We start from the raw sequence: 20,408 nt of genomic DNA, 5'->3' as shown, positions 1-20,408 counted from the left end.
TTGTGACTGTCTCCAACTCTCGCACGCAGTCAGGACGAAAGTTGGTCAGGAAGAAATGGGGAGATCGATGATTCAGAGGGACAATATGTACTCGACCCCCTGCGCTCTGTTGGGCGACCAAAGAACCGGGGGGTCGCGGCGATACAGGAAAGGCGCGATTATGATAAGGATGGGGCGCTGCGATGCGCGGAGTCGCAGTAGCCGTGACGCTGCTGGAGCTAGTCTGGAGATCGCCCTTTTTTGGTATCAAACGCCGCCGTTTTTCAGTGCTGTACTCCAAAAAATGGTCTGAACTCCCCAGAGAATAGATGCCGGAGATGAAGGAGACAACAAGAAGACGTGCAGCCCAAGGGACATCCTGGGTCTTGCGCAGAGGGTGAGGTCCGACTCAGCCCGGGCGGTGACGAGATCGAGGTCTGCAGACACCGGGGCACGATATCGGACAGATCGTAAGATGTAGGGACTAGTAACTAACTTAAGCTGCAATCAATATTAATAACCAGATGACCGGGCTTTGGGGGTTCACGAACAAGTCGCTAGGGCGTTGTACTAGCAGAGAAGCGGACGAGATCTGGGCGGGGTTCGCTGTCCTTGCGCTGTCCTGAGCTGGTCATGGGGATCGTCCAAGCACGACACTTTGGCCCCCGGTATTGTCCGCTTCAGATCAGATCAGATCACATCAGATCGTCTCGTCTGGGAGAGGTACTGTAGCTTTGGAATTCTCTCTGCATTGGCGACAGTACTACGATTGATAAGTAACTACCAGATGACCCTTACCATGGGCAGCACAGGTGGCTCACAAAAGTCAATATGGAATGACTGCATGTTGATGTAGCCCGGGGTATAATTCATTCGTTTGGTTTGTTTAATAATAGAGTCACAGAATGATGAGTCGAGCCGGCCATTTTCGACCCCATTCAGCTCGATACTATTATTATTACCATACTCTACACACCCTGCCCAACAAAGGAACCTCTGTCAGGGAAGACGCCTATTCTCTGCAGGGGCATCAGTCATCGTTTCAGCTTGAAAGAAGGCTCCTACTATGACTCTCACGTCAAACTCGAATCAAGAAAGAAACATGGAATCTCGCCCGTACAACCCTTTTAGTTAATGACTGTAATATATTCTTCGTCGAGGAGAGGATCGCAACTTGCAGAATCGGATTCGGAATCGGCCTAAATTCGGAATGCAGACACTATATTCATCCCATCGTAAGACTCTGCTTATCTAGACTGCAGTAATAACACCTAATAATACTTCACGGTAGTTACTGACTACTACTGCAATGCTGCTTTCATCAACTCTGTGTACCCGCAGAATGGCCGTGGAATTTACTCAGCCAGTGGCGGTGGACATCCTTGATCCGACATCGGGTTTTTCTGCTAAGTTTACCCTATCTGAGACTCCAACAAGGCACAGAAGACGATCAACCACCGGAATAATCTGGAACGCCCTATGGCCATCCGACCTTGTGGCGTCATTGTTCCCTCTTTTTTTCCAGAATCCAGCAGGCTTTGTATTGTTCTGAACCAGTTTAAACTCGACCGGGAAATATGGTAGATACCATACTCTCGATTGTTGCAGCTGGACAAACCATATGGTACGTCCCTGGTCCACCCTCGCCAGGTATGATCAGCAGTATGGTATATACCATACTTACTGTAGTTATCGACGACAGCTGACTACGGGAAATTTCTCGTCATCCCATATAATTCCGGGCCCCTTGCGCAATGCGGCCAACATGAGCAACTATTATCAGATTCGACTGTGAATAAAATAAAATAAAATACACAATCAAGGCCATCAATAGATGTTTGATTCCATCTCGCTAGATTAACCAGCTTTTCCCCATCCCAAAACACCTTCGCGTGGCCTAGTTAGTTAGATCGGATGATGTCAAATGCGGAAACAATTACGTCGAATCCGGTATGAGATCACGTGTGGTGTACGAGTGAACCTCCGAATACGCCATCGCGATGATGATTAAGCGCGCTCTTCAGACGGTTCTGTCCCTCCTGATTGGGGATATTCACGGATTCATTACCTTGGTAAGGAAGTGAGAGATTAATTCACTGGTCAATGGGCCGATGCCTCCAATTACTGCCTCGCTGAGTCACAACTCTATAGTAAGTTAGTTAACATATTGCGTTGATAGGCAGCCAGAATGGAGAAGTAACTTGACTAACTGAAATAATTCTTACTAATCTCGGTATTTTGCTAAATAACCTTTTACTTTTTACTTCTTCCTGCAGGGATAATACTGGTAAGGATAGAGTCTGCTTACAGGGTTATGGCTGTTAAATAAGAATATACCACCGTCTTTATATAAGCTCAATGCCATCTTACTTTTGTGTGTATTTCCGCCAGTAAGATATCATTTACAGCTCTAGAAAGGAAGGCTAGGTCAGGTAACTGAATTCTTTTAGTATAGTTCAACTGTCCGCTCTGTAAAATACCTAGCAGATTGACGCTGCATAAAATAACGACATCCTTATATATACACTGCCTATAGTACTATCATATTAAGTAGACATTCAAAATAAGCACTGACTAGCCCTATTAACACCGATAATCAAGGGAAAGAAAAGCACATAAAATTTCCTATTACCATCTCGCCAAACTCAACACTACCGATATTCCGCACTTACGCCTTAAACAAAACCCCAATTCCCAACACCCATAGACTGCACATTTCTCCTAAACAGTATATAGAAGAGCTCATGATAGTTAGAAAACAACATACAAAAAGCAAAACAAAAAGGAACATCCCAACTCTCATTGGGATAGTTGTTTGTTCTCCGATAGGGGGAATCGAACCCCCGGCTGCTGTGTGAGAGACAGCGATGTTAGCCACTACACCATATCGGATGTGGATGAGGTTCATGTGGTCTTGTTTGATTCAATTGAGAAAGGAATTTTTTTTGTGTGCTATTGAAATCGGAACTTTGGTTATGTGGGTCCTGTGAAGCGTACTAGTCAGACATGGTCCGGGTTTCTGGATGTTAGTCCTGACTTGGAGAGATTGGTTTCGCTTACTACTGGGTTACTGTAGGGCTTGATTGTGTGGTGTAGTGATGGCTAGTTTTATTTGGATGAGTTGTTTTCCCCTTGATCTTTCAGCTACTAGTTATGTATGGTATTCTTTTGCGGAGACAAATTGGGTATACGGTATAGTTACAACCGGGATCATTATCAATGCTATTACTCCATGATTCCTCGCAATAAGCATCATTTACTGGGATAAAGAAGCATGTTATGAGGCCCTTGGATATCAAATAGTGCAATGCTTAACTCCAGAGTTCTACCGACCTACTGTCCCGCTAAAACTTCACCAACCCAGTCCATCTGCACAGCACTCACTCCTCGAGCGTAACTCCGATTTGTGAACACGAATTCGTTGTACATGATAGCTTCGACTTTCTTTCCAAACAGCACACTGGACGGGTGGATTGCAACGGTCTGGTTGCCCACAATGGTGCGGTAACTCCCGTCTGGGACGATACGGGCAGTGTTCGTAGCGAAGCCGGTGAGGAAGCTCTTGAGGATGAGAACGGGGTCGGGCTGGTCATTCGCGATTAAGGCGCATGTATTCGCGTCTGGTAGGAGTTTGGACTGTCTGCACTGTGCGGTGACTTGTTTACGGACGTCCTGGGTGGGTTGTTAGTTTCTCTGGCCTTGTCTCCCCCCTGCTCTGAATTACTGGGTACAAACATACCATGACAGATTGCATGGCTCGGTGTGAAACCATATGTCTTTCAGCCCATGCCTTTCGATCCGTATTTTCCGCCGCGTAGCCCTGGACAGTAGCCAACATAGTCAAGTGGTCTCCCTCTCTGCGGAACAGATCGCGCCTCGCTTTCTCTGCCTCTTCCTTCTTCTCTTCAGACGTCGTGTTCAAGAAGATGTTCTCCACGCTGAGACATGATATGATGTCAATGACGTCTAACAGACATTTGGGTCCGTTTTGCGCAGCTGCAAGCAGGACTCTTCCCAGCGGTGCTGTCAAAGGTAGCTTGGCGATCTGAAGTCCAATAGCGCTGATCTTTCCCGACTCTTCCAATGCTTGGATGTTGAAGAGTTGTAGAAGTGCCTTCTCAAGCGCCTCTCGAGGAGGTCTGGTCAAGAAGGGGAAGCCTACAATATCGTCGACACCTCGAGCTTTCATGGTGAGGATAGCCTGACTCAGATCGCAACGGAGAATCTCTGGGGTGTTTGTCTCTTGCAGTGCGAGATAATCCTTCTCCGTGTACAGCCTGTAGCACTGTCCTGGCGCTTCTCTTCCTGCTCGACCCTTTCGCTGGATCGCTGCGGACTTCGAAATGGGCTTGACTAACAGCGAGTCGAGGCCCAGACGAGTTCGGAATTGCTTCATTTTGGCTTTGCCGCAGTCGACAACAAACCGAATCCCCGAAATCGTAACGGAAGTTTCAGCGATGTTTGTTGACAAGATTATCTTTCTTGTTCGAGGAGGCGCTGGCTGGAAAACTCTTTGCTGTGCAGCTTGAGGAAGAGCAGCGAATAATGGTAGAACCTGCACCTTCGGTAGAGCAGGGTCCATCCCAATAGAATAGTCGTTGACAAGATACTCAAGCGCTTCCACAGTCTCTTGGCCTGTGAGGAAGACGAGGATATCACCCGGCAGGGGCTCCTTGCAGTGGATTTGGAATATGACCTTAAGTGCTGCGTCGACGAAATCATGGACTGGTTCAGGTGTGTAGATCGTTTTCACAGGGAATTGTCGACCCTTGATGTGACAAACTGCCACTTGACTTTGTTCGTCATCTCCCTTGGGGTCATGTTCATCGGAAGGACCACTCGAACCGTTGGTGCCCTCCGATCCAGCGCTCTTCGAATTATCAAATCCTTCCTTGAAAAATGACAGAAGGCTCTCCATATCCGCTGTAGCACTCATAGCAATGACTTTCAGCGGAACGCCTCCTCGTCCCTCTTTCTTTCCGGAAACAATGTTCCGCAAGAAACCTAAGACGAGATCCACGTTGACACCTCTTTCGTGAACTTCATCGACCAGCACAGCGCTGTATTTGGTCAACCATGGATCATGTAGCATCTCTTGCAAAAGCATTCCTTCAGTCAAATATTTGACCTTCGTACTGGGCGACGTGGACGTATCGAAACGGACTGAGTATCCCACTCTACTGGCCGGCGAAGATGATCCCAAGGGCGTTCCCATTTCATCCGCCACACGTCTCGCCAAAGAAATGGCAGCTACTCGTCTCGGTTGCGTGATTGCGATACATCCACCCACACTCACATCTTTCTGTTTCCCGTCTTCCGCCGTCACTTTGACGGTCTTCGGACGGCACCAGCTCTCATCGGCTAAGAACTGCGGAATCTGAGTACTCTTTCCGCTTCCTGTCTCACCGACAAGAAGCATCACATCGTTCTTCCTGAGCTGCTGACGGATCTCATCCGCGTGCGGGAAAATGGGTAATTTCTTCCGAATCTCATACAGTGCCTTGGCCTTCTCCCTTAGCGAAGATGATGGCTTTCCCTGTCTGATCACCTTCTGATCCTTTGCTTGATGTCTCTTCTTCGACTGGAAACCATTTGACACATCTTTCTCATCTTTCTTCTGGTCATTCTCTTGGGCTGGCGACGCAGCTTTTTTGGGCTTTTCTCCATCCCGGATGACCACTCGCTGGGTATTCGGCTGAGCCTCCGCAGTCTCTTCTCTCTTTCGCTTCTTATTCTTTTTCTGATGCGGCTCTTTCACTGAAGGTGCCGCAACAGATACCTGCTCCTCCTTCTGAGGACGAACGACAACCTTCCCCGTGTCATCATCCGAGTCCTCGAATCGGGTATGTACCTTTTCAGGCATTTTTGCGCCACTAACAGAATGCGCAAACCCGAAAAGAACACGGACTTGTTACGAATAGAACAATGAACAAAACAAATAATTAGACAAGACGAACAAAAAAAATCTAATTGCAAAGCACTAACATGCTGGGGGGTATCTGGATGGTAAAGGTTTGTTGTCTGGGGAAAAGCGAGAGAAAACCGCGGGCGAGGCTAAAGTTTTATGTTCGCCCCGAAATTTTTCTGCCAAACAACTTTAAGCTTATCGATAAGAAGCGGCCGAGTGACCCGCGCCAAGAATCGTTGGTTTTTCCGTGTATTGGAACGGATATTATTGTTTATTGAACAGCTGGGGTGGATTATATGCATCGTCGCTTTTCATATTATTACTGAAATATGGCTTATTTTCATGATTTTGTTTTTGGTGAGTGTAGGTTTATTATGGGGGTGCTTTCTGTCTTGTGTGGAACATAGTAATCTCGTTAACTCATCTCGAAACTGATCTTCGTTAATCTAGTATCTAATCTTAGAATCATTCTTTATCGTGCAATCATGTTGTTTTCCTCTCCGTCCAGGCAGTATATGTAGCTACTTGGTGGAATATGCACAGGCCATATTTATATGTGCGGCTCGAGGTCTCCAGACGTCATTGACTGTACGTGACCGACTGCCTCAACATACTTACATCTTTATGCGTATGTACTCATATATAACTAGCAGCGCCTCACCAACTACTTATTGTCCAGTCCCCAGCCACGGACACGTCTAAAGACAAACGCTCGGTCATTCCGCAGTCCGAATTCGGCCCAGTCGTCTGTCAACTTGTTGTAACTCCAGAACCCTTTCCATATCAGTTTTGTGTTCTTGGAGACGTTAGAAGGTGCCTGGTTCGGACCGCCAGGGCGGGAAGCAGTTGGAGAGCGAAGGGATAAATGCATCATATACGTGTATTTTGGGTCTACGCCTTCTGTTTCAATAACGAGATCGCGCGGATCGTGACCGATGCCAGTCGTCTGACCGGCTTTGTGCGAGTGAGCACTAGGCCTGGATCTTGACGGTTCACCGGTATCTGTATCTTCGGATGCAGTTTGAGTTGGGGGTGTCAAATGCCACCTGCCACGTAGAGCGTATTTCAGAGTCGCCATCGCCGTAGGGGGCACTGGATTGGTGGCAGCATCTCCAGATAGTGTGTTCCCAGAATCGGAAATATGCCTCTGATGGCGCTGGTGGGAAGCGGCTGCTCGGGCGGATATCACGTTCTCCTTGCTGATATGAGGAACCACATCAACAGGCTCGGTCGTGCTCAGCAAGGAAATAACCGTTCCGTCGCGGTAGAAGCGAAGGTATCGATAATAGGTCACAATATGGATCGGAGTGTTCCAAGACACCGTCGAGTAGGCGGACGCTGCTCCAGGTCGTGTGTAATTGACGGTGCTAATGTACACTCCAGTAAACCTGATCCTGGGAAATGTCTGGAAAACTTGACTCCACGTTGACAGTGGCTTCGGAATCTCGACAGGGCGGTCTCGAGGGAATGGAGTGTAGCGTGTCCCAAGCGTGTGGACCGGGTTTCCCGCAACATCACAAGCAAAAGAGTAGTGCATGCTCTCAAATCCAAACTCTGGCCCCTGGCACAGTCTCTTCCAGATATGTTGCTCGTGGGCAACATGGTAGGCAAGCCGCTTGCATACCAGGGCAAGGCGGGGCAGTAAGGCAGGATCCATCAGCGCAACGTGTCTTAAGATTTCCACGATGACCTCAGAGGGGACCTCGGAGATAGGGCACGGTGGTGGTGGAGTGTTCTCAATAAGCGGTTCTGCCTGTGGAATTTTCAGGTTTGCGAACGAAGCAATCAGCTCAGGAGTAGGCAGGGGATTGCCGTCCTCTTGTGTCACCGACGATGACTCTGGGACGACTGGAGCTTGGGAAGCAGCAGGCTGCGTTGGCTTCCAGGCATGGCCGAAATGCTTCTTCCGGTACGTCTTGTCGACGCTGGAGTCAAGCTGGTGGCACATCAGTATAGCACTGAAGCATCAAAGAAGGTTGTATGCCATACCCTATATGCCTTGCGATAATGACTTAGACTGTCTCCCAAACTTCCTTCAGCCTCCTTCTCCACTGCCTTCTCAAAGTGCTCCAGGGCAGAGCTTGGTTCCTTCTGAGGCAGTGACTGGAAACCGTCCTCATCTTCCCTTCCTAGACTCAATTTTTCGACTTTCTGAACAAACTCTGCATAGGAGTGCGATCGGGAATCCTCTTCCAGCAGGTCATCCTCCTTGCGGTCCGATGCTTCATGCCGTGTTGGGGGAAACCGTTCCGAAGACGGGGCTGCCTGGTCTTGGGGTTGCTGCTTCGTCTGTTGCCTTGTCCGGTGCGAAACCTCCTCGCGCCATTGGCGTCTGAAAGACTCGAGCTCTGCGTCGTCTGCCATCGTCGATTAGGTAGATAGTGGCGACAGAGTTAGAATTGATAGGACATGAGCCGGGGCGGTCAGAGAGGCCGATGGATGGAGATACCGCTCAACGACGGCGCGAAGAGGAGCAGAACAATCTCGATAGAGCTTCTGCCCTATTCCATCTCGGATCGACAAGACTTCCTGGAGTGAGCTGAGAGTCGTTATTCCGTATTATTATTCAACGGCGATCTGACTTAGGGTCCGCGACGGTCACGGGCTGAGCTGCTAATCTCCGAGCCCAAACCCGATCGGGCCAAGTGCCTCCGCGGAAACCGGTCAAGGCTGCGCTGACTGCATCATGATCTTCTTGCCGTCGAGAACGCAGGCGAAAAACATATTGCTCCATCCTTCTTCTTCGCGTCTACGCTCCAGCATCTGCGACTCGGTGATACATAACCTCTTCTAGTGAGTGAGGATTCGTCGGAACTCATTCGGACCTTCGACTTTCGACGGATGCATGTCCGCCGCTTGGCCTGACTCGACGGGCGCGGGCGCAGGCCGATACCGCTCGGACCTTGGGGGAACAGCACATGGATCTGGAAAGGGAGGCTGGAATTATCATGAAAGATCAACAATGGCTTCTCTATCGAGTAACGGGGGCCAGGAGTCCTTAGCAAGTGCTCCCCAGGAGGAGAACGAGAATATCTCAGCTACTCAGAGGATGATCTCTGCGACGTGGGGTAGTCTTCTCACGTCCCTTCTCGGTGCGTATACGAGAGCCACGGAAGACCTCGCAAGGTTCGCTAGGGTATGAACCAAATGCTAATAATTTCACGCGCAGTGACCCCTCTTGATGTTGTTCGTGTTCGACTCCAATCTCAGCCGAAGCAAAGTCGCGGATTCGCAGCACATTCTACCAGTGCGTTCAAAGAACTGCCTCCGAATCTTGGTGTCACGGCATGCTGTCGAGAAGTCTTTTGGGTTGGTGACAGCGCGCAGATGTGTATGGTAGGGCCCGGCGGTAGTACGATACAGGGAAGCTCTGCCATTATCCATGCGTGTGCCGTGGAAGAGACACAAAGACGGACATTTACTTCCACCTTCGATGGTTTGCGGAAGATTGCTCGGAACGAAGGGCTACTGACATTATGGCGAGGGCTCAGTCCAACTTTGGTAATGGCAATTCCAGCCAACGTGATCTACTTCACCGGGTATGACTGGCTACGCTCCGATCCCAAGAGCCCAATACCTCGATTCTTTGGAGACGTCTGGGCACCTTTAATCGCTGGTTCTGCTGCAAGGGTTGCTGCGGCTTCGGTAATCAGTCCTATAGAGATGTTCAAGACACGGCTTCAAGCTACCTCTGGCACCGGTGCCGACCACTTCAGGGCCACCCTGAAGGGCTTGCACCAGATGACTCAGACGACTGGTTACGGTTCACTCTGGCGCGGTTTGACACTGACGCTGTGGCGGGATGTACCATTTTCTGGACTCTACTGGTGGGGTTACGAGGAGGCTCGAAAGTCCCTGACCATCATGAGGACGAAAGCCCAGTCATCGTCCGACGACCGGAGCTACAAGGATTTGCAACTGCAGGAAAGCAACACGTCTACATTTGTGGACAGCTTTATTGCAGGTGCATCGTCAGGTGCATTTGCATCCTTCGTCACGACTCCGTTTGATGTTGGCAAGACGCGCCAGCAGATATTTAAGCACGGCGGCAACGAGACATTAACATCTGGCGCTGTCCCGACTACAGCCAAGGGTGTTGTCCATCCAGAGCAATTCCCCATGCTAAAGTTCCTCCTTCATATCTTCCGTGAAGAAGGTCTCTCGGGGCTCTTCCGCGGCTGGGTAGCTCGCTGTCTCAAAGTGGCGCCCGCATGCGCTATCATGATTTCCAGCTATGAAATTGGGAAGAAAATGGCGAGAGGAGTCAACGAGAGACACATCCCTGAGGGAGGAGAGGCCGCGTGATCGGCCGAGAAGACCCCTTCTGGACATTATCTTTTCTTTCTTTCAGTGATACCAAGCGTCTTCGATGCCGCCAGTGTCGGCTGTAATATCTATTGTCTGCAGAAGCTTGACTTATTTCTATCCTAAGTTTTGTTGCATTCTACCCTTTCGATTTGCATCTCTATATTGGCATTTCAGTCCAATAGAGCTATGTTTCATTTTTTGCATTGCGTGGTCCCGCCAACCTTTCTGGATTATCCTTCTTGTTTATGATACCGCGACGTTTTCACTCGACTGGAGATGCATTTATACGTTCGAAGAAAAGAAAAACTATAGACTGAAATTCTTTTCCTGTTCCGCATCGTTCTGGCCATGTACTGTACATAGTTCTTTCCCGACACTTTGGGTCAAGGCGACCTTGCCAAGCGACCAATCAAAAGCTCGGTGGTACTCCACTCAACCTCTCTTAGATCAGATATGATGGAATCTTCAGTCATCTGTTCTGCACTACATCTTGTGAGTATCTAGTTTATCTTCATCGCGATGAACAAATCATAGTGGAATTCTCACTCGAATCTAGATAATTGGAGAGTCTCTCGGTATAAAGCCTGCGCGCGCAACATGAGAAAAAAAAAAAAAAAAAAAGAACGTCCTATAATAAATACACGCTTCTATATGTATGTGCTTCCCCAATGAAAGGAATCGGAAGCTACACTTCATAACATTAGGTCATTCCATGAGCATCGCGCATATGCTCATCATATTTATCTTTGCGTCCAAAAGCCCTCCGGCATTGTCTGACAGGACACGCGAACGCATTTGGAAAGAGATGTTGGGTCTTGATGTGTCGCCAGAGTGTTGTATCGCGTGTGAAATCGCCAGCGTATGTGCAGCCTTCCCAGCGACATTTGACGCGGCCGGGATTGGTACTTTTTCAGAACGAGGACCGATGTTAGAAACGAGGGATTGAACATTAACTAAACGACTGGTAATAGATCAATTGACATACCCTGTCCCAGGCCTATGTTGACGACGAGACGGCACGTTTCCGTCAGTCATAGCGGCGTTATCATCCTTCTCGTCGAGTGGCGCTGAGGTGGGTATTTGAGGAGGATTGGGGTGATAGTTGTTCGAGGTCGAGTTATCATAACTCATTGAAGGGAGGCCTGGAAATCTGTTCTCCTCAACTAAGCCATGCTGCATTGTGTTCTCCCTGACCCATTCGGAAAAACCACTCTGATCAAACGGAGTCGATGTGGAAAGCGTATTGATGCTGGGATCATACAAGGTCTGCGGGACGCGCATATACTGATCAAGTATGTTGATATCTGCGAACGCTGTATTATACAATGCTCCCCCAAATAAGGTATCGAAGTTTTCTGAAGACCCAACCCCAGAGCAATTTGGTCCGGGTGGCGCGTGAGGGTTAGAAAGGGACATCGTGAAAGAGATGGAATGGGAGGTATACGAGCGATCGCGAAAAAGACAAGTCCCCCAGCAACAATAAGAAGTATAAGAGCTTATTAGAAAGTGTGTAAAGGAAGCTGTCAATGCCTGGAAAAGTCTTGCGATCGTAGAGAGAATATGCAGAAGAAAGGAGGAATGCCATGGCGTTTATATATATAACATCCTCCGGCAGATATTCCAGCCTCATTGCTCTACTCAATCTTTGAGATGAGCATACTCCAGATCAATCGTGGGATTCGTGGCGCAACGCTAGTGTAACCCGGGAGCCCTAAAGCCGACCGGTAGCTGGTACCTGTTATTTATTTCAGTGATTCTGACATCTCTCCTTTTTTCAAAATTCAAAACGCATAGACTATGCAGGGGGCGCGCTAAAAATTAAGTATAAAGGTAAGCGAGGAGATTCAGCTAGTAGAGAGCAGGACTTTTCGCATGTTGATTCTTTTTTAGTATAGCGGTGGTTTTTTGAATCTCAAAATTTCATGAGATTTCGGTGTAAATTTCGCAAATGAAAAATGTGAGAAATTTGAAATATCAATTACCAGGTCCTTGTGCTTAGTCACAGTCAGTTATATCAGTTTACCCTGCAAGTGCAAGTGCAAGTGCAAGTGCAGGCCCTTAAGAATAATCTGCATATTGTTTTTTTATTGGATGGAGTTCAAAGAAACCATGTAAGTAGGTAGTTAGCCTTAGACTGAGATGGGGTACTGTAGGCCTATTGGTACATATTGCTTTAGCGTTTGCACAGCCGCAATCACCTTCATGTCCATTGGCTCTAGTCAACCAAGCTGCCATGCAATGGCCCATCTAACCTGCCGCCGTTTACTCCCCGTAGAGATCTTCCCCCTTATTAATTTACAAGGTGGACCTATGCGCAATTGAGCGTTAGCATAATTCCCTGCCGACCGGATCACTCGTCCTGGCAGATCAGTGCCGTATTATATATAATATAGCCTTAAAAAAAATAAAACAAAACAAAACCAGGATATCTCAACAACTAAGCATCTAAAAGTTATTGGAACAAATATGTATAAGATATATATTGTTAAAATTGTATACATTTAGTTATGGCACCAACCTGCTTGGGCGGGTGATCCAGTCGGCAGGGAATTCCGTTAATGCGTATTGCACGCACATATCAAATCTGCAAGTCCGTTTGGGATTTCTTTCTTGGATATGCTCAGTTAGATTTACTTCCAACAAGCGGCTTTAAGCGAGTAGAAATATAGCTAATGCACTACCTTAAACTACCTACCATATCTCATTACAATATTTGATCAAGATGGTCGCTAACATATGCGCAGACAAACTGCCTAAGTATATCATGACGGAGCCGGAACGGGCGCGAAAAGGGTGAATCCAGGACAGCAGATCCCTATAAGACGCAGCACTGTGGCCCAATATATTCCCACTATACTGATAAATCTGTATTTGAGTTGCAAAGGGCCTATAAATAAAGATGGATTCAGGCACCCCGACCATAGCAAAACCAAGCCTCGGTACCTGTCGAGGCAAACATATATACATAGTTCTATGAAACAGCCACACAATATACCATCCGCAGATAAGTCGTGTCAGCTGCGGAGAGGGCGCTGGAAGCTGCACCAATAAGCAAAAGGACCGCCGATGACGCTGAGCCCGTAAGATGCGACTTCCAAGTTCCCCGGCATGTCATCCTTTAGTTTATCACGTCCGGTTCTAGAATAGGCGTAGTCGTCTTAGTAGTATTAGTACGGAGTACATATGTCAGATACAGGCAGACGAAAGTGGAGGGTCGTTCTTTTTGGTGTAGTTGATCTATGGTAGCGCCAATACTCTGTAGTATGGTCGGCTAATCTGCGTACACTGGAATCTTGGCACTAACCAACCCGCCAGGACGGTTAAGGAACCTAGGTACCCGGGTAGGTGTTATCTCAGCAAGCTCAGACCCTCTAGCGAGGTGCCCCCCCTGTGGGTGGGCTTTTTACTGCGACGGCCTGTATAAGCATATATACTAAAGAATTGAGCCAATAATATAGTATAAAAGCAATTTATTAACTCTTAGATTAATAGCAGGCTATATAATAAAAAACCTTATAAAGGGTTTAAAAATAAATAATTGTGTTTTATAAGGGTTATTTAATTATCCCTATATAAAAATTAAGTATTAATCTTTAACTTAATACTTTATACCCTAAATTACCTCTTTTTGGGTTAAAAATAGGCTTAATTAATTTATTTTAATCTCCTGCTTTTCTAATAGTTAATATAAAGTCTTAATTTTATATAAAAATCTTATAAGAGTAGCATTTATAACTGCTATTATCTAATATATCTTTAAACTATTTATCCTCGCCTCTTATAGGGCTTATCTCGCTAAATAATTTTATAATTAATAGAGATAAACTTAGGAAGAGTTATAATAAGATTATCAAGGTGCGGGCTTAGGAAGTAGGTTAGAACGAATAGAATAAGGTAGTTAATACTAGGACTAGCTACAGGATCTCTATCTAGCTGATTCAGACTAGAATAGGCTATTGCAGGCAGGCTTAATAAATAAGATATAGCTTAAAAAGTTTAAATTCAGATTAAGCTATATATTAAAAATATTTTTATAAGATTATATAACTTCTTATATAATCCCCTATACTAGCACTATAATAATATTCCCCTTCTTAAGGTTAAGCTCTATTAAGACTATCTCTAAGCTTTAGCTTATTTAGATAGTAATAATAGAAATTTATAATAATTTTTTAGATATATTATAAATAGTATACAGGCTTTTTAATTAGGTTATTATAGCCTAATTACTTAATAATATATTATAGTTAGGGGCCTTTATACTTATAGTATTCTTATTAAGAGTTTAAGATATTTTTAATAACCTATTTCTTAAGGCTATTAATTTTAATAGGTAGTAATAAAGGTTATTTTTATTTAGGCATAGGGTCTTTAATAATAGGGCGAAGCAGGCTGATATTAAATATAGGATAAATATATATTAAAGCAGATAGGTTAAATTAATAGATATATAGGCTAATAACTTTAGTAATATAGAATAAGCTAAGATTCTTTTAATTAAGTTTCTTTTAGGGGCGCTAAGTATAGATATTCTAGGTATTTAATTAAATAGACTATTCTATATAATAGCAGCAGGCTAGGGTTTAATAATAGTTAGTCTATTCTTTATAATAGGCTTAAGCGGTATAAATCTGGGTATAGATATAATCTATAATATCTTATATCTTTTTAATAAAGGCTTTAATATTTTTAATAGCAGGCTGGTTTATAGGCTAAATAGGTTTAAATCTTATATATAGATAGAACCTATAATTAGTAAAGAAGGGTAATATTTTAGTAGTTTTAGAATAGTGGGAGTTTAATATAAACTTAGCTAGAGGTAGCTAGTTAACCTAATTATCTTATAGATAGCTAATATAGGCACACAGGTATTATTCTAGGATAATATTTATTCTTTTAATCTAATTATTAGTTTTAGAATAATAGGCAATAAATAGTAGGTTTATAATATCTAAATATTAGATTAGGTATTTTTAGAAAGCAGTAATAAATTAGGGGCTTTAATTAGATATTATAGTCTTTAGTAGCCTATAAAGCTTCTATATATAGTAGATATATAATTATGCTACTCTTTTAGTATTGCAGATAGTTTAGTAAGGAATAAAATGCCTTATCTTTATAAATTAGTCTATAGTAACTAATATAATATTATAACCTTAGCAAGGTATAAGTCTAATAATAAAATCTATTAAAATATCTTATTAAGAATATTTAGAAATAAGAAATTAGTATAAGACTCTTTAGCAGCCTTTATTTAAAGATATAATATAGTAATAGATATAGCAATTCTGGGTTTAGCAATTTATATATTAGTATATATTTAGCTAGTAATACTCTTATAAAATTAGATTATAAAGCTTATATTTTCTAAGGTATTTAAATATATACTTATTGTAGTATTCTTATAATAAGCGGGCTCTTAGCTTATTATAGTTAGGAATATATAGATAATTTTTATAGTATAAATATCTTTCTCTTTATTAATAATTAGCTAATATAATCTTAGGATAATAATTAGTTTTATAATCTAAGGCTTATAAGATAGACTATATTAAGTTATTAAATAGGTAAGCTATATTTAGCAGGTTTTTAATACTAGATAAGTATTTTAGTTTATTAAGTATAGCAGGGGAACTTAATTAGTCTTATTTAATAGGCTAGGCTATTTTTTTAATAGGCTAAATAATCTCTTTAATAGACTAGATTATCTTCTTAGCAGGTTAAATAATTTTAATAAACTGGTCGGGCAGCAAAATAGACTAAATAGGTTCTCTAGGCTAAATAGATTAATATCTTAAAGTAAATTAGGCAGATATTCTTATAGGTTTAATAAGATTTCTAACTTCTTAAGCTATTAAATTAATAAAATAAATGTGCTTTATTATTTAATTTCTAGTAATAGCTTTTAATTTTAGAGATCTCTAAATCTATAAGTTAAGGTTTTTCTTCTTTAAGACTGTCTAGCTCTAATACTATAGCTATTTATCCCCTTTTTTAAGAAGATCTTCTAACCTTTTAGTTAGGGTATTAGGTTTTATTTTTTACTTTCTGGGTTAATATATAATTTAGAAGTTAAACTAGGATAGAAATTTAGACTAATAGGCCTATTACTAGTTTAGCAGTTTAGTTAATATAAAATATTTTAGATTATAATAGTCTGTAATAACTTTAATTAGCAATAGTATATCTTTAAGCTTAGGGTATTATTCTTTAAAGCAGCAGATAATTACTAATAGTTTTTTATTATAAATCTTATAATTATATTTTATAGCAGAGAGCTTTTTTAAGAAAAATATAATAAGATATAGGATTCCTTTATTATTATACTAGGATATAACTCTAGCTAATATATAGTTAAATAAATTAGTTTTAATTATAACCTTATAGATCTAGTTAAATAGCTTTAAGATTAGGGCTTAAATAAATATTTCTTTTAGGGCTTTAAAACTAGACTAATAGATAAATATCTAATTAAAGGGAATTCTCTTCTAGGTTAAGCTTATAAGTAGTATAATTATCTTAGAAAAGTTATAAATAAACTAATAGTAAAAGTTGCCAAATCTAATAAAGGCTTATATATTAATTATATAGATTAGGGTCTTCTATTCAGTAATTGTTTTTATTTTATTTAGGTTTATTTTAATACAGTCTTAGCTAATAATAATGCCTAAGAACTTAGTCTTAGAGATAATAAACTCGCACTTTTAAATCTTTATATATAGGCTTATTTTATATAGCTTCTATAAGACAGCGCAGATATATTAGATATATTTAGAATAGGTTATACTATATATTAAGATATTGTTGAGGTATATAGTATAAAAGATATTAAGGTAATCTTATAGGGTATTATTAATAAATTATTAAAATATTGCTAATACTCCTATTAAGCTAAATAATATTATTAATAATTTAAATAGGCTAAGTTAGGTATAGAAGGTAATTAGGTATTCTTATCCTTTTTTAATATAAAGGTTATTAAATATAGAAATAATATTAATCTTTATAAAATACTTTATTCCTTTTAGATTGTTTAGGGTCTTCTTAGTTAGAGGCAGGGGATATTAGTCTTTAATAGTTATTATATTTAGGGCTTAGTAATCTATACAGATTTATATTCCTCTACTAGATTTTTTAATAAATAGAATTAAAGATATAATAGATAATAAGCTTAGATAGATAAATTCTTTTTTTAAGTTTTCTTTAATCTATTTTTTTAAGACCTTTAATTTATCTTAGGATATAATATATAGAGGTTTAAAGGGAAGCAATTTCTTCTCTAGTAGCTTAATATTATAGTTATAAAAATAATATAATAATAGGCACTTAGCCTCCTTAGGAAAAAAGATATTAATATAATTCTTAAACTCTTTAGATAATAGGCGGGCAGGGTCTTTTTCTTAAACTTATTTAATCCTTAAAGCAGTATCTAAGTCTTTTAGGGTAATTATAAATATTTGAATATTTCTTTAGATATAGGTAGAATAGGCGGCTAGGGAAATAAAGGCTATATTTCTCTCTTTTAGTCCTCTAGGTCTTAGGGGTAGGTATTAAGACAAAGCCTTTAGGGAAATATTATATAGGGCAGATATCTTAATTAGTTTTAAGAGTATATTATAATTTTTTTAATAATAATTATTATTAAAAGCAATATTATAGGCGGTAAATTATAAGTATAGGTTATAGTACTTTAACCAGGGAAATCTTAAAATAATAGGGTAGTGCGCTAGTTAGATAATATAAAACTTAGTATCTTTTTTAAAATAATCCTTAATTCTTATATCTATTTAAATATAATATATAATCTTCCTATCCTTTAGTTCTCTTCTATTAAATATATATAGAATAATTAGGCTCTTTAGGGGAATAGGCTCTAACTTCTAATTTTTAACTTATCTTTAGTTTATAAATCCTTATTCTTTAGCTTTAGTATTAAATAAGGCGTAAGTTAATAGGTAAATCTTTTTCTTCTTCTTTTCTAGTATTATAAATAGTATTATTAATTTTAATTATTATAGGTATTTCTTAAGGTTAATTCTATAAATAATAATAGTAAAGATTTAGATAATATATAATTCTTAAGCCTGGCTATAATTTATTTTAGGCTTATTTTTTTTGCTGAAGACTAGCTAAGGGATAGACTATATAAGCCTAAGAACTAGATTGCCTGGGGAGTCTAGGGATAGAGTTTATATATAGCTATAATCTAGATTTTCTAGCAGTTATCTAGGTATAGGTAGTTTTTAATATAATATTTTAAGGAGCTATAGTAGAAATAGGTATTAGTTTTATAATATAATAGGCTATACCCTTTCCTATTTAAGTATTTAAAAATATTTAAGTTTATTAGATTAGGCGGCTATATTAGAGCTAATTTACTCTTTTATATAGGGCTTCTTTAAGGCTAATTATTATATTTTATAGCTAGGGCAAGACTTAGAATAGATAAGAGGGACTAGATATATTAAATAAGTTTTAAAATAGTAATATAAGTCTTTATAATAAGGGGCTAGTTTATAGTATATTAGCAGTAATAATTCTTAAGGTCTTATAGAAATTTAGTAAACTAATAATATTTATAATTTAGAAGCTAATTATATAATAATATTTCTTAAAGTTCTTAACTAATAGCTTGTTTAAGCAGGGTAAATAATATTTCTTTAAGTATTTCTCTTTTTAGTATTAGGCGCTAGAACTTAATAAAAAAGATTCTAAATTTTTTATTAGTTTAATAGAGGTTAAATAGTTTACTATATATATTATTTATATAATTAGAGTTATTAAATATATGCTTTAAGATATTTAGAATCTTTTAGTAATTATTAAAAATATAGGTTCTATCTCTAATATATAGCAATACTTAAGTATAAGGCATATTTTTTAAGTAATTAATTATATAGGCTATATAGTTCTAAAGAGTCAGAAATTAGTCTTAATTAATTATTATCTTCTCTTAAATTTAGGCTATAAAATGCTAAAGGTCCTTTTAATTATCTTTAAACTTATTAAGATTAGGGAGTCTTTTTAAAAATTTAAGGGCAGAGGAAGATATAATAGTAGGTATTTTAAATATTTCTATTAGAGCAGCTATAAGCCTCTTAATATTAGGCTTAGATTTAAGTATAAATAGAGATATATTTATAGTAGGTATAATTATATAATAGGCCTAATCTCTCTTAAGGACAGCTTAGATATATTATTATTCTTTTTTTTAAAGCTAAATCTTTTAATATTATTAAATAGCCTTAAGTTTAATAATTTTTTATTTAAGTCTTTATTAAATAGCGGCAAATTTTTGCTAAAGCTCTTAGAAATATATTTTAGCCTAATAGTTTATCTTATTTGTAGCAGCTTTAGCTTTACTAATATAATTATATATTAGATAATAATATTTATATTATTCTGGCCTATAACTAATAATAATATATTTAATAAACTCTTCTAGAGTTATTAATAAGAACAGAGGAATTAGGGTAAGTATTATTAATAATATTAACTCCTAGGTTAAAGCTATATAATATTAAGGTATAGGCTTAGGAAGCGGGTTAGAATAAATAAAATAAAGTAGTTAATACTAGGACTAGCTATAAGATCTCTATCTAGCTAATTTAGACTAGAATAGGCTATTACAGGCAGGCTTAGTAAATAAGACATAGCTTAAGGAGCTTAAATTCAGATTAAGCTATATACTAAAAATATTTTTGCAAGATTATATAACTCCTTATATAATCCCCTATGCTAGTACTGTAATAAAGATAAAGAATAATAATATTAATATATTTAAAGTAAATAACCTAGATAAATAATTAATATTCTGGATTTAATAGAGACTAGAGAATTTTATTAAATATTTATATTAATCTTGTTAGAGTTTTAAACAGCTTATATATATATAGATTATATATTCTTTAGAGATCTAGTATTATTGCTATTATACTTATAAATAGAGATATTACGCCTAAAAAGAGATATTAGAAGAAATACTATAGGTTATTAATTATTATAACTTAGCTTTAATAATTAAAATAAAGCTTAATAAGCTAGTTAAACAACTATATTTTAGGAAATTTAATTAAACTACTCTGCTAAAAGATATTAACTTTAATGCTGCCTTTAATACTATTTAAAATACTATATTTAGACTGTATATATTTCTCTATAATCTACTAAGAAATTACTGTATCTATTAAATAAGTTATATTAGCTAGTATAA

General features: G+C 39.7%; 4 protein-coding genes and 1 non-coding gene across 5 annotated transcripts; 1 reads left to right on the top strand and 4 right to left on the bottom strand.

Annotated features, from left to right (window-relative positions):
- Positions 1 to 2,799: 2,799 nt before the first annotated feature.
- On the bottom strand, positions 2,800 to 2,871 carry C8Q69DRAFT_t87. Its single transcript has one exon. It is a non-coding gene; the product is annotated as a tRNA-Glu (tRNA).
- Positions 2,872 to 3,093: 222 nt separating this feature from the next.
- Positions 3,094 to 6,032, bottom strand: C8Q69DRAFT_419641 (putative ATP-dependent RNA helicase). The gene is made up of 2 exons (XM_028628378.1): positions 3,719 to 6,032; positions 3,094 to 3,651 (listed from the first exon to the last, which is right to left on the bottom strand). The coding sequence occupies exons 1-2, from the start codon at positions 5,840 to 5,842 to the stop codon at positions 3,313 to 3,315; spliced, it is 2,463 nt and encodes an 820-aa protein (XP_028484455.1). The 5' UTR covers positions 5,843 to 6,032; the 3' UTR covers positions 3,094 to 3,312.
- Positions 6,033 to 6,311: 279 nt separating this feature from the next.
- Positions 6,312 to 8,462, bottom strand: C8Q69DRAFT_419638 (putative F-box protein). Its single transcript, XM_028628377.1, has 2 exons — positions 7,877 to 8,462; positions 6,312 to 7,823 (listed from the first exon to the last, which is right to left on the bottom strand). Exons 1-2 carry the CDS (start codon positions 8,249 to 8,251, stop codon positions 6,552 to 6,554), a joined length of 1,647 nt encoding a protein of 548 aa, XP_028484454.1. The 5' UTR covers positions 8,252 to 8,462; the 3' UTR covers positions 6,312 to 6,551.
- Positions 8,463 to 8,849: 387 nt separating this feature from the next.
- C8Q69DRAFT_403867 (mitochondrial carrier domain-containing protein) lies at positions 8,850 to 10,192 on the top strand (the record flags this gene model as incomplete). Its single annotated transcript, XM_028628016.1, has 2 exons — positions 8,850 to 8,979; positions 9,057 to 10,192. The coding sequence occupies 2 exons, from the start codon at positions 8,850 to 8,852 to the stop codon at positions 10,190 to 10,192; spliced, it is 1,266 nt and encodes a 421-aa protein (XP_028484453.1).
- A 605-nt stretch (positions 10,193 to 10,797) lies between these two features.
- On the bottom strand, positions 10,798 to 11,764 carry C8Q69DRAFT_471597 (hypothetical protein). The gene is made up of 2 exons (XM_028630921.1): positions 11,181 to 11,764; positions 10,798 to 11,100 (listed from the first exon to the last, which is right to left on the bottom strand). The coding sequence occupies exons 1-2, from the start codon at positions 11,609 to 11,611 to the stop codon at positions 10,896 to 10,898; spliced, it is 636 nt and encodes a 211-aa protein (XP_028484452.1). The 5' UTR covers positions 11,612 to 11,764; the 3' UTR covers positions 10,798 to 10,895.
- Between the last annotated feature and the right edge of the window lie 8,644 nt (positions 11,765 to 20,408).

This window comes from Paecilomyces variotii (assembly GCF_004022145.1).
Source record: "Paecilomyces variotii strain CBS 101075 chromosome Unknown C8Q69scaffold_7, whole genome shotgun sequence".
Taxonomy (NCBI): Eukaryota; Fungi; Ascomycota; class Eurotiomycetes; order Eurotiales; family Thermoascaceae; genus Paecilomyces; species Paecilomyces variotii.
This window is presented reverse-complemented; position numbering and strand designations above follow the sequence as displayed.

Coding starts and splice junctions, on each gene's coding strand:
- C8Q69DRAFT_419638 (XM_028628377.1), bottom strand. CDS start 8,251: ATGGCAGACGACGCAGAGCTCGAGTCTTTCAGACGCCAATGGCGCGAG. Junction 7,824..7,876: donor ATTATCGCAAGGCATATAGG/GTATGGCATACA, acceptor ATGTGCCACCAG/CTTGACTCCAGCGTCGACAA.
- C8Q69DRAFT_419641 (XM_028628378.1), bottom strand. CDS start 5,842: ATGCCTGAAAAGGTACATACCCGATTCGAGGACTCGGATGATGACACG. Junction 3,652..3,718: donor GAGCCATGCAATCTGTCATG/GTATGTTTGTAC, acceptor CAACCCACCCAG/GACGTCCGTAAACAAGTCAC.
- C8Q69DRAFT_471597 (XM_028630921.1), bottom strand. CDS start 11,611: ATGTCCCTTTCTAACCCTCACGCGCCACCCGGACCAAATTGCTCTGGG. Junction 11,101..11,180: donor CAACATAGGCCTGGGACAGG/GTATGTCAATTG, acceptor GTTCTGAAAAAG/TACCAATCCCGGCCGCGTCA.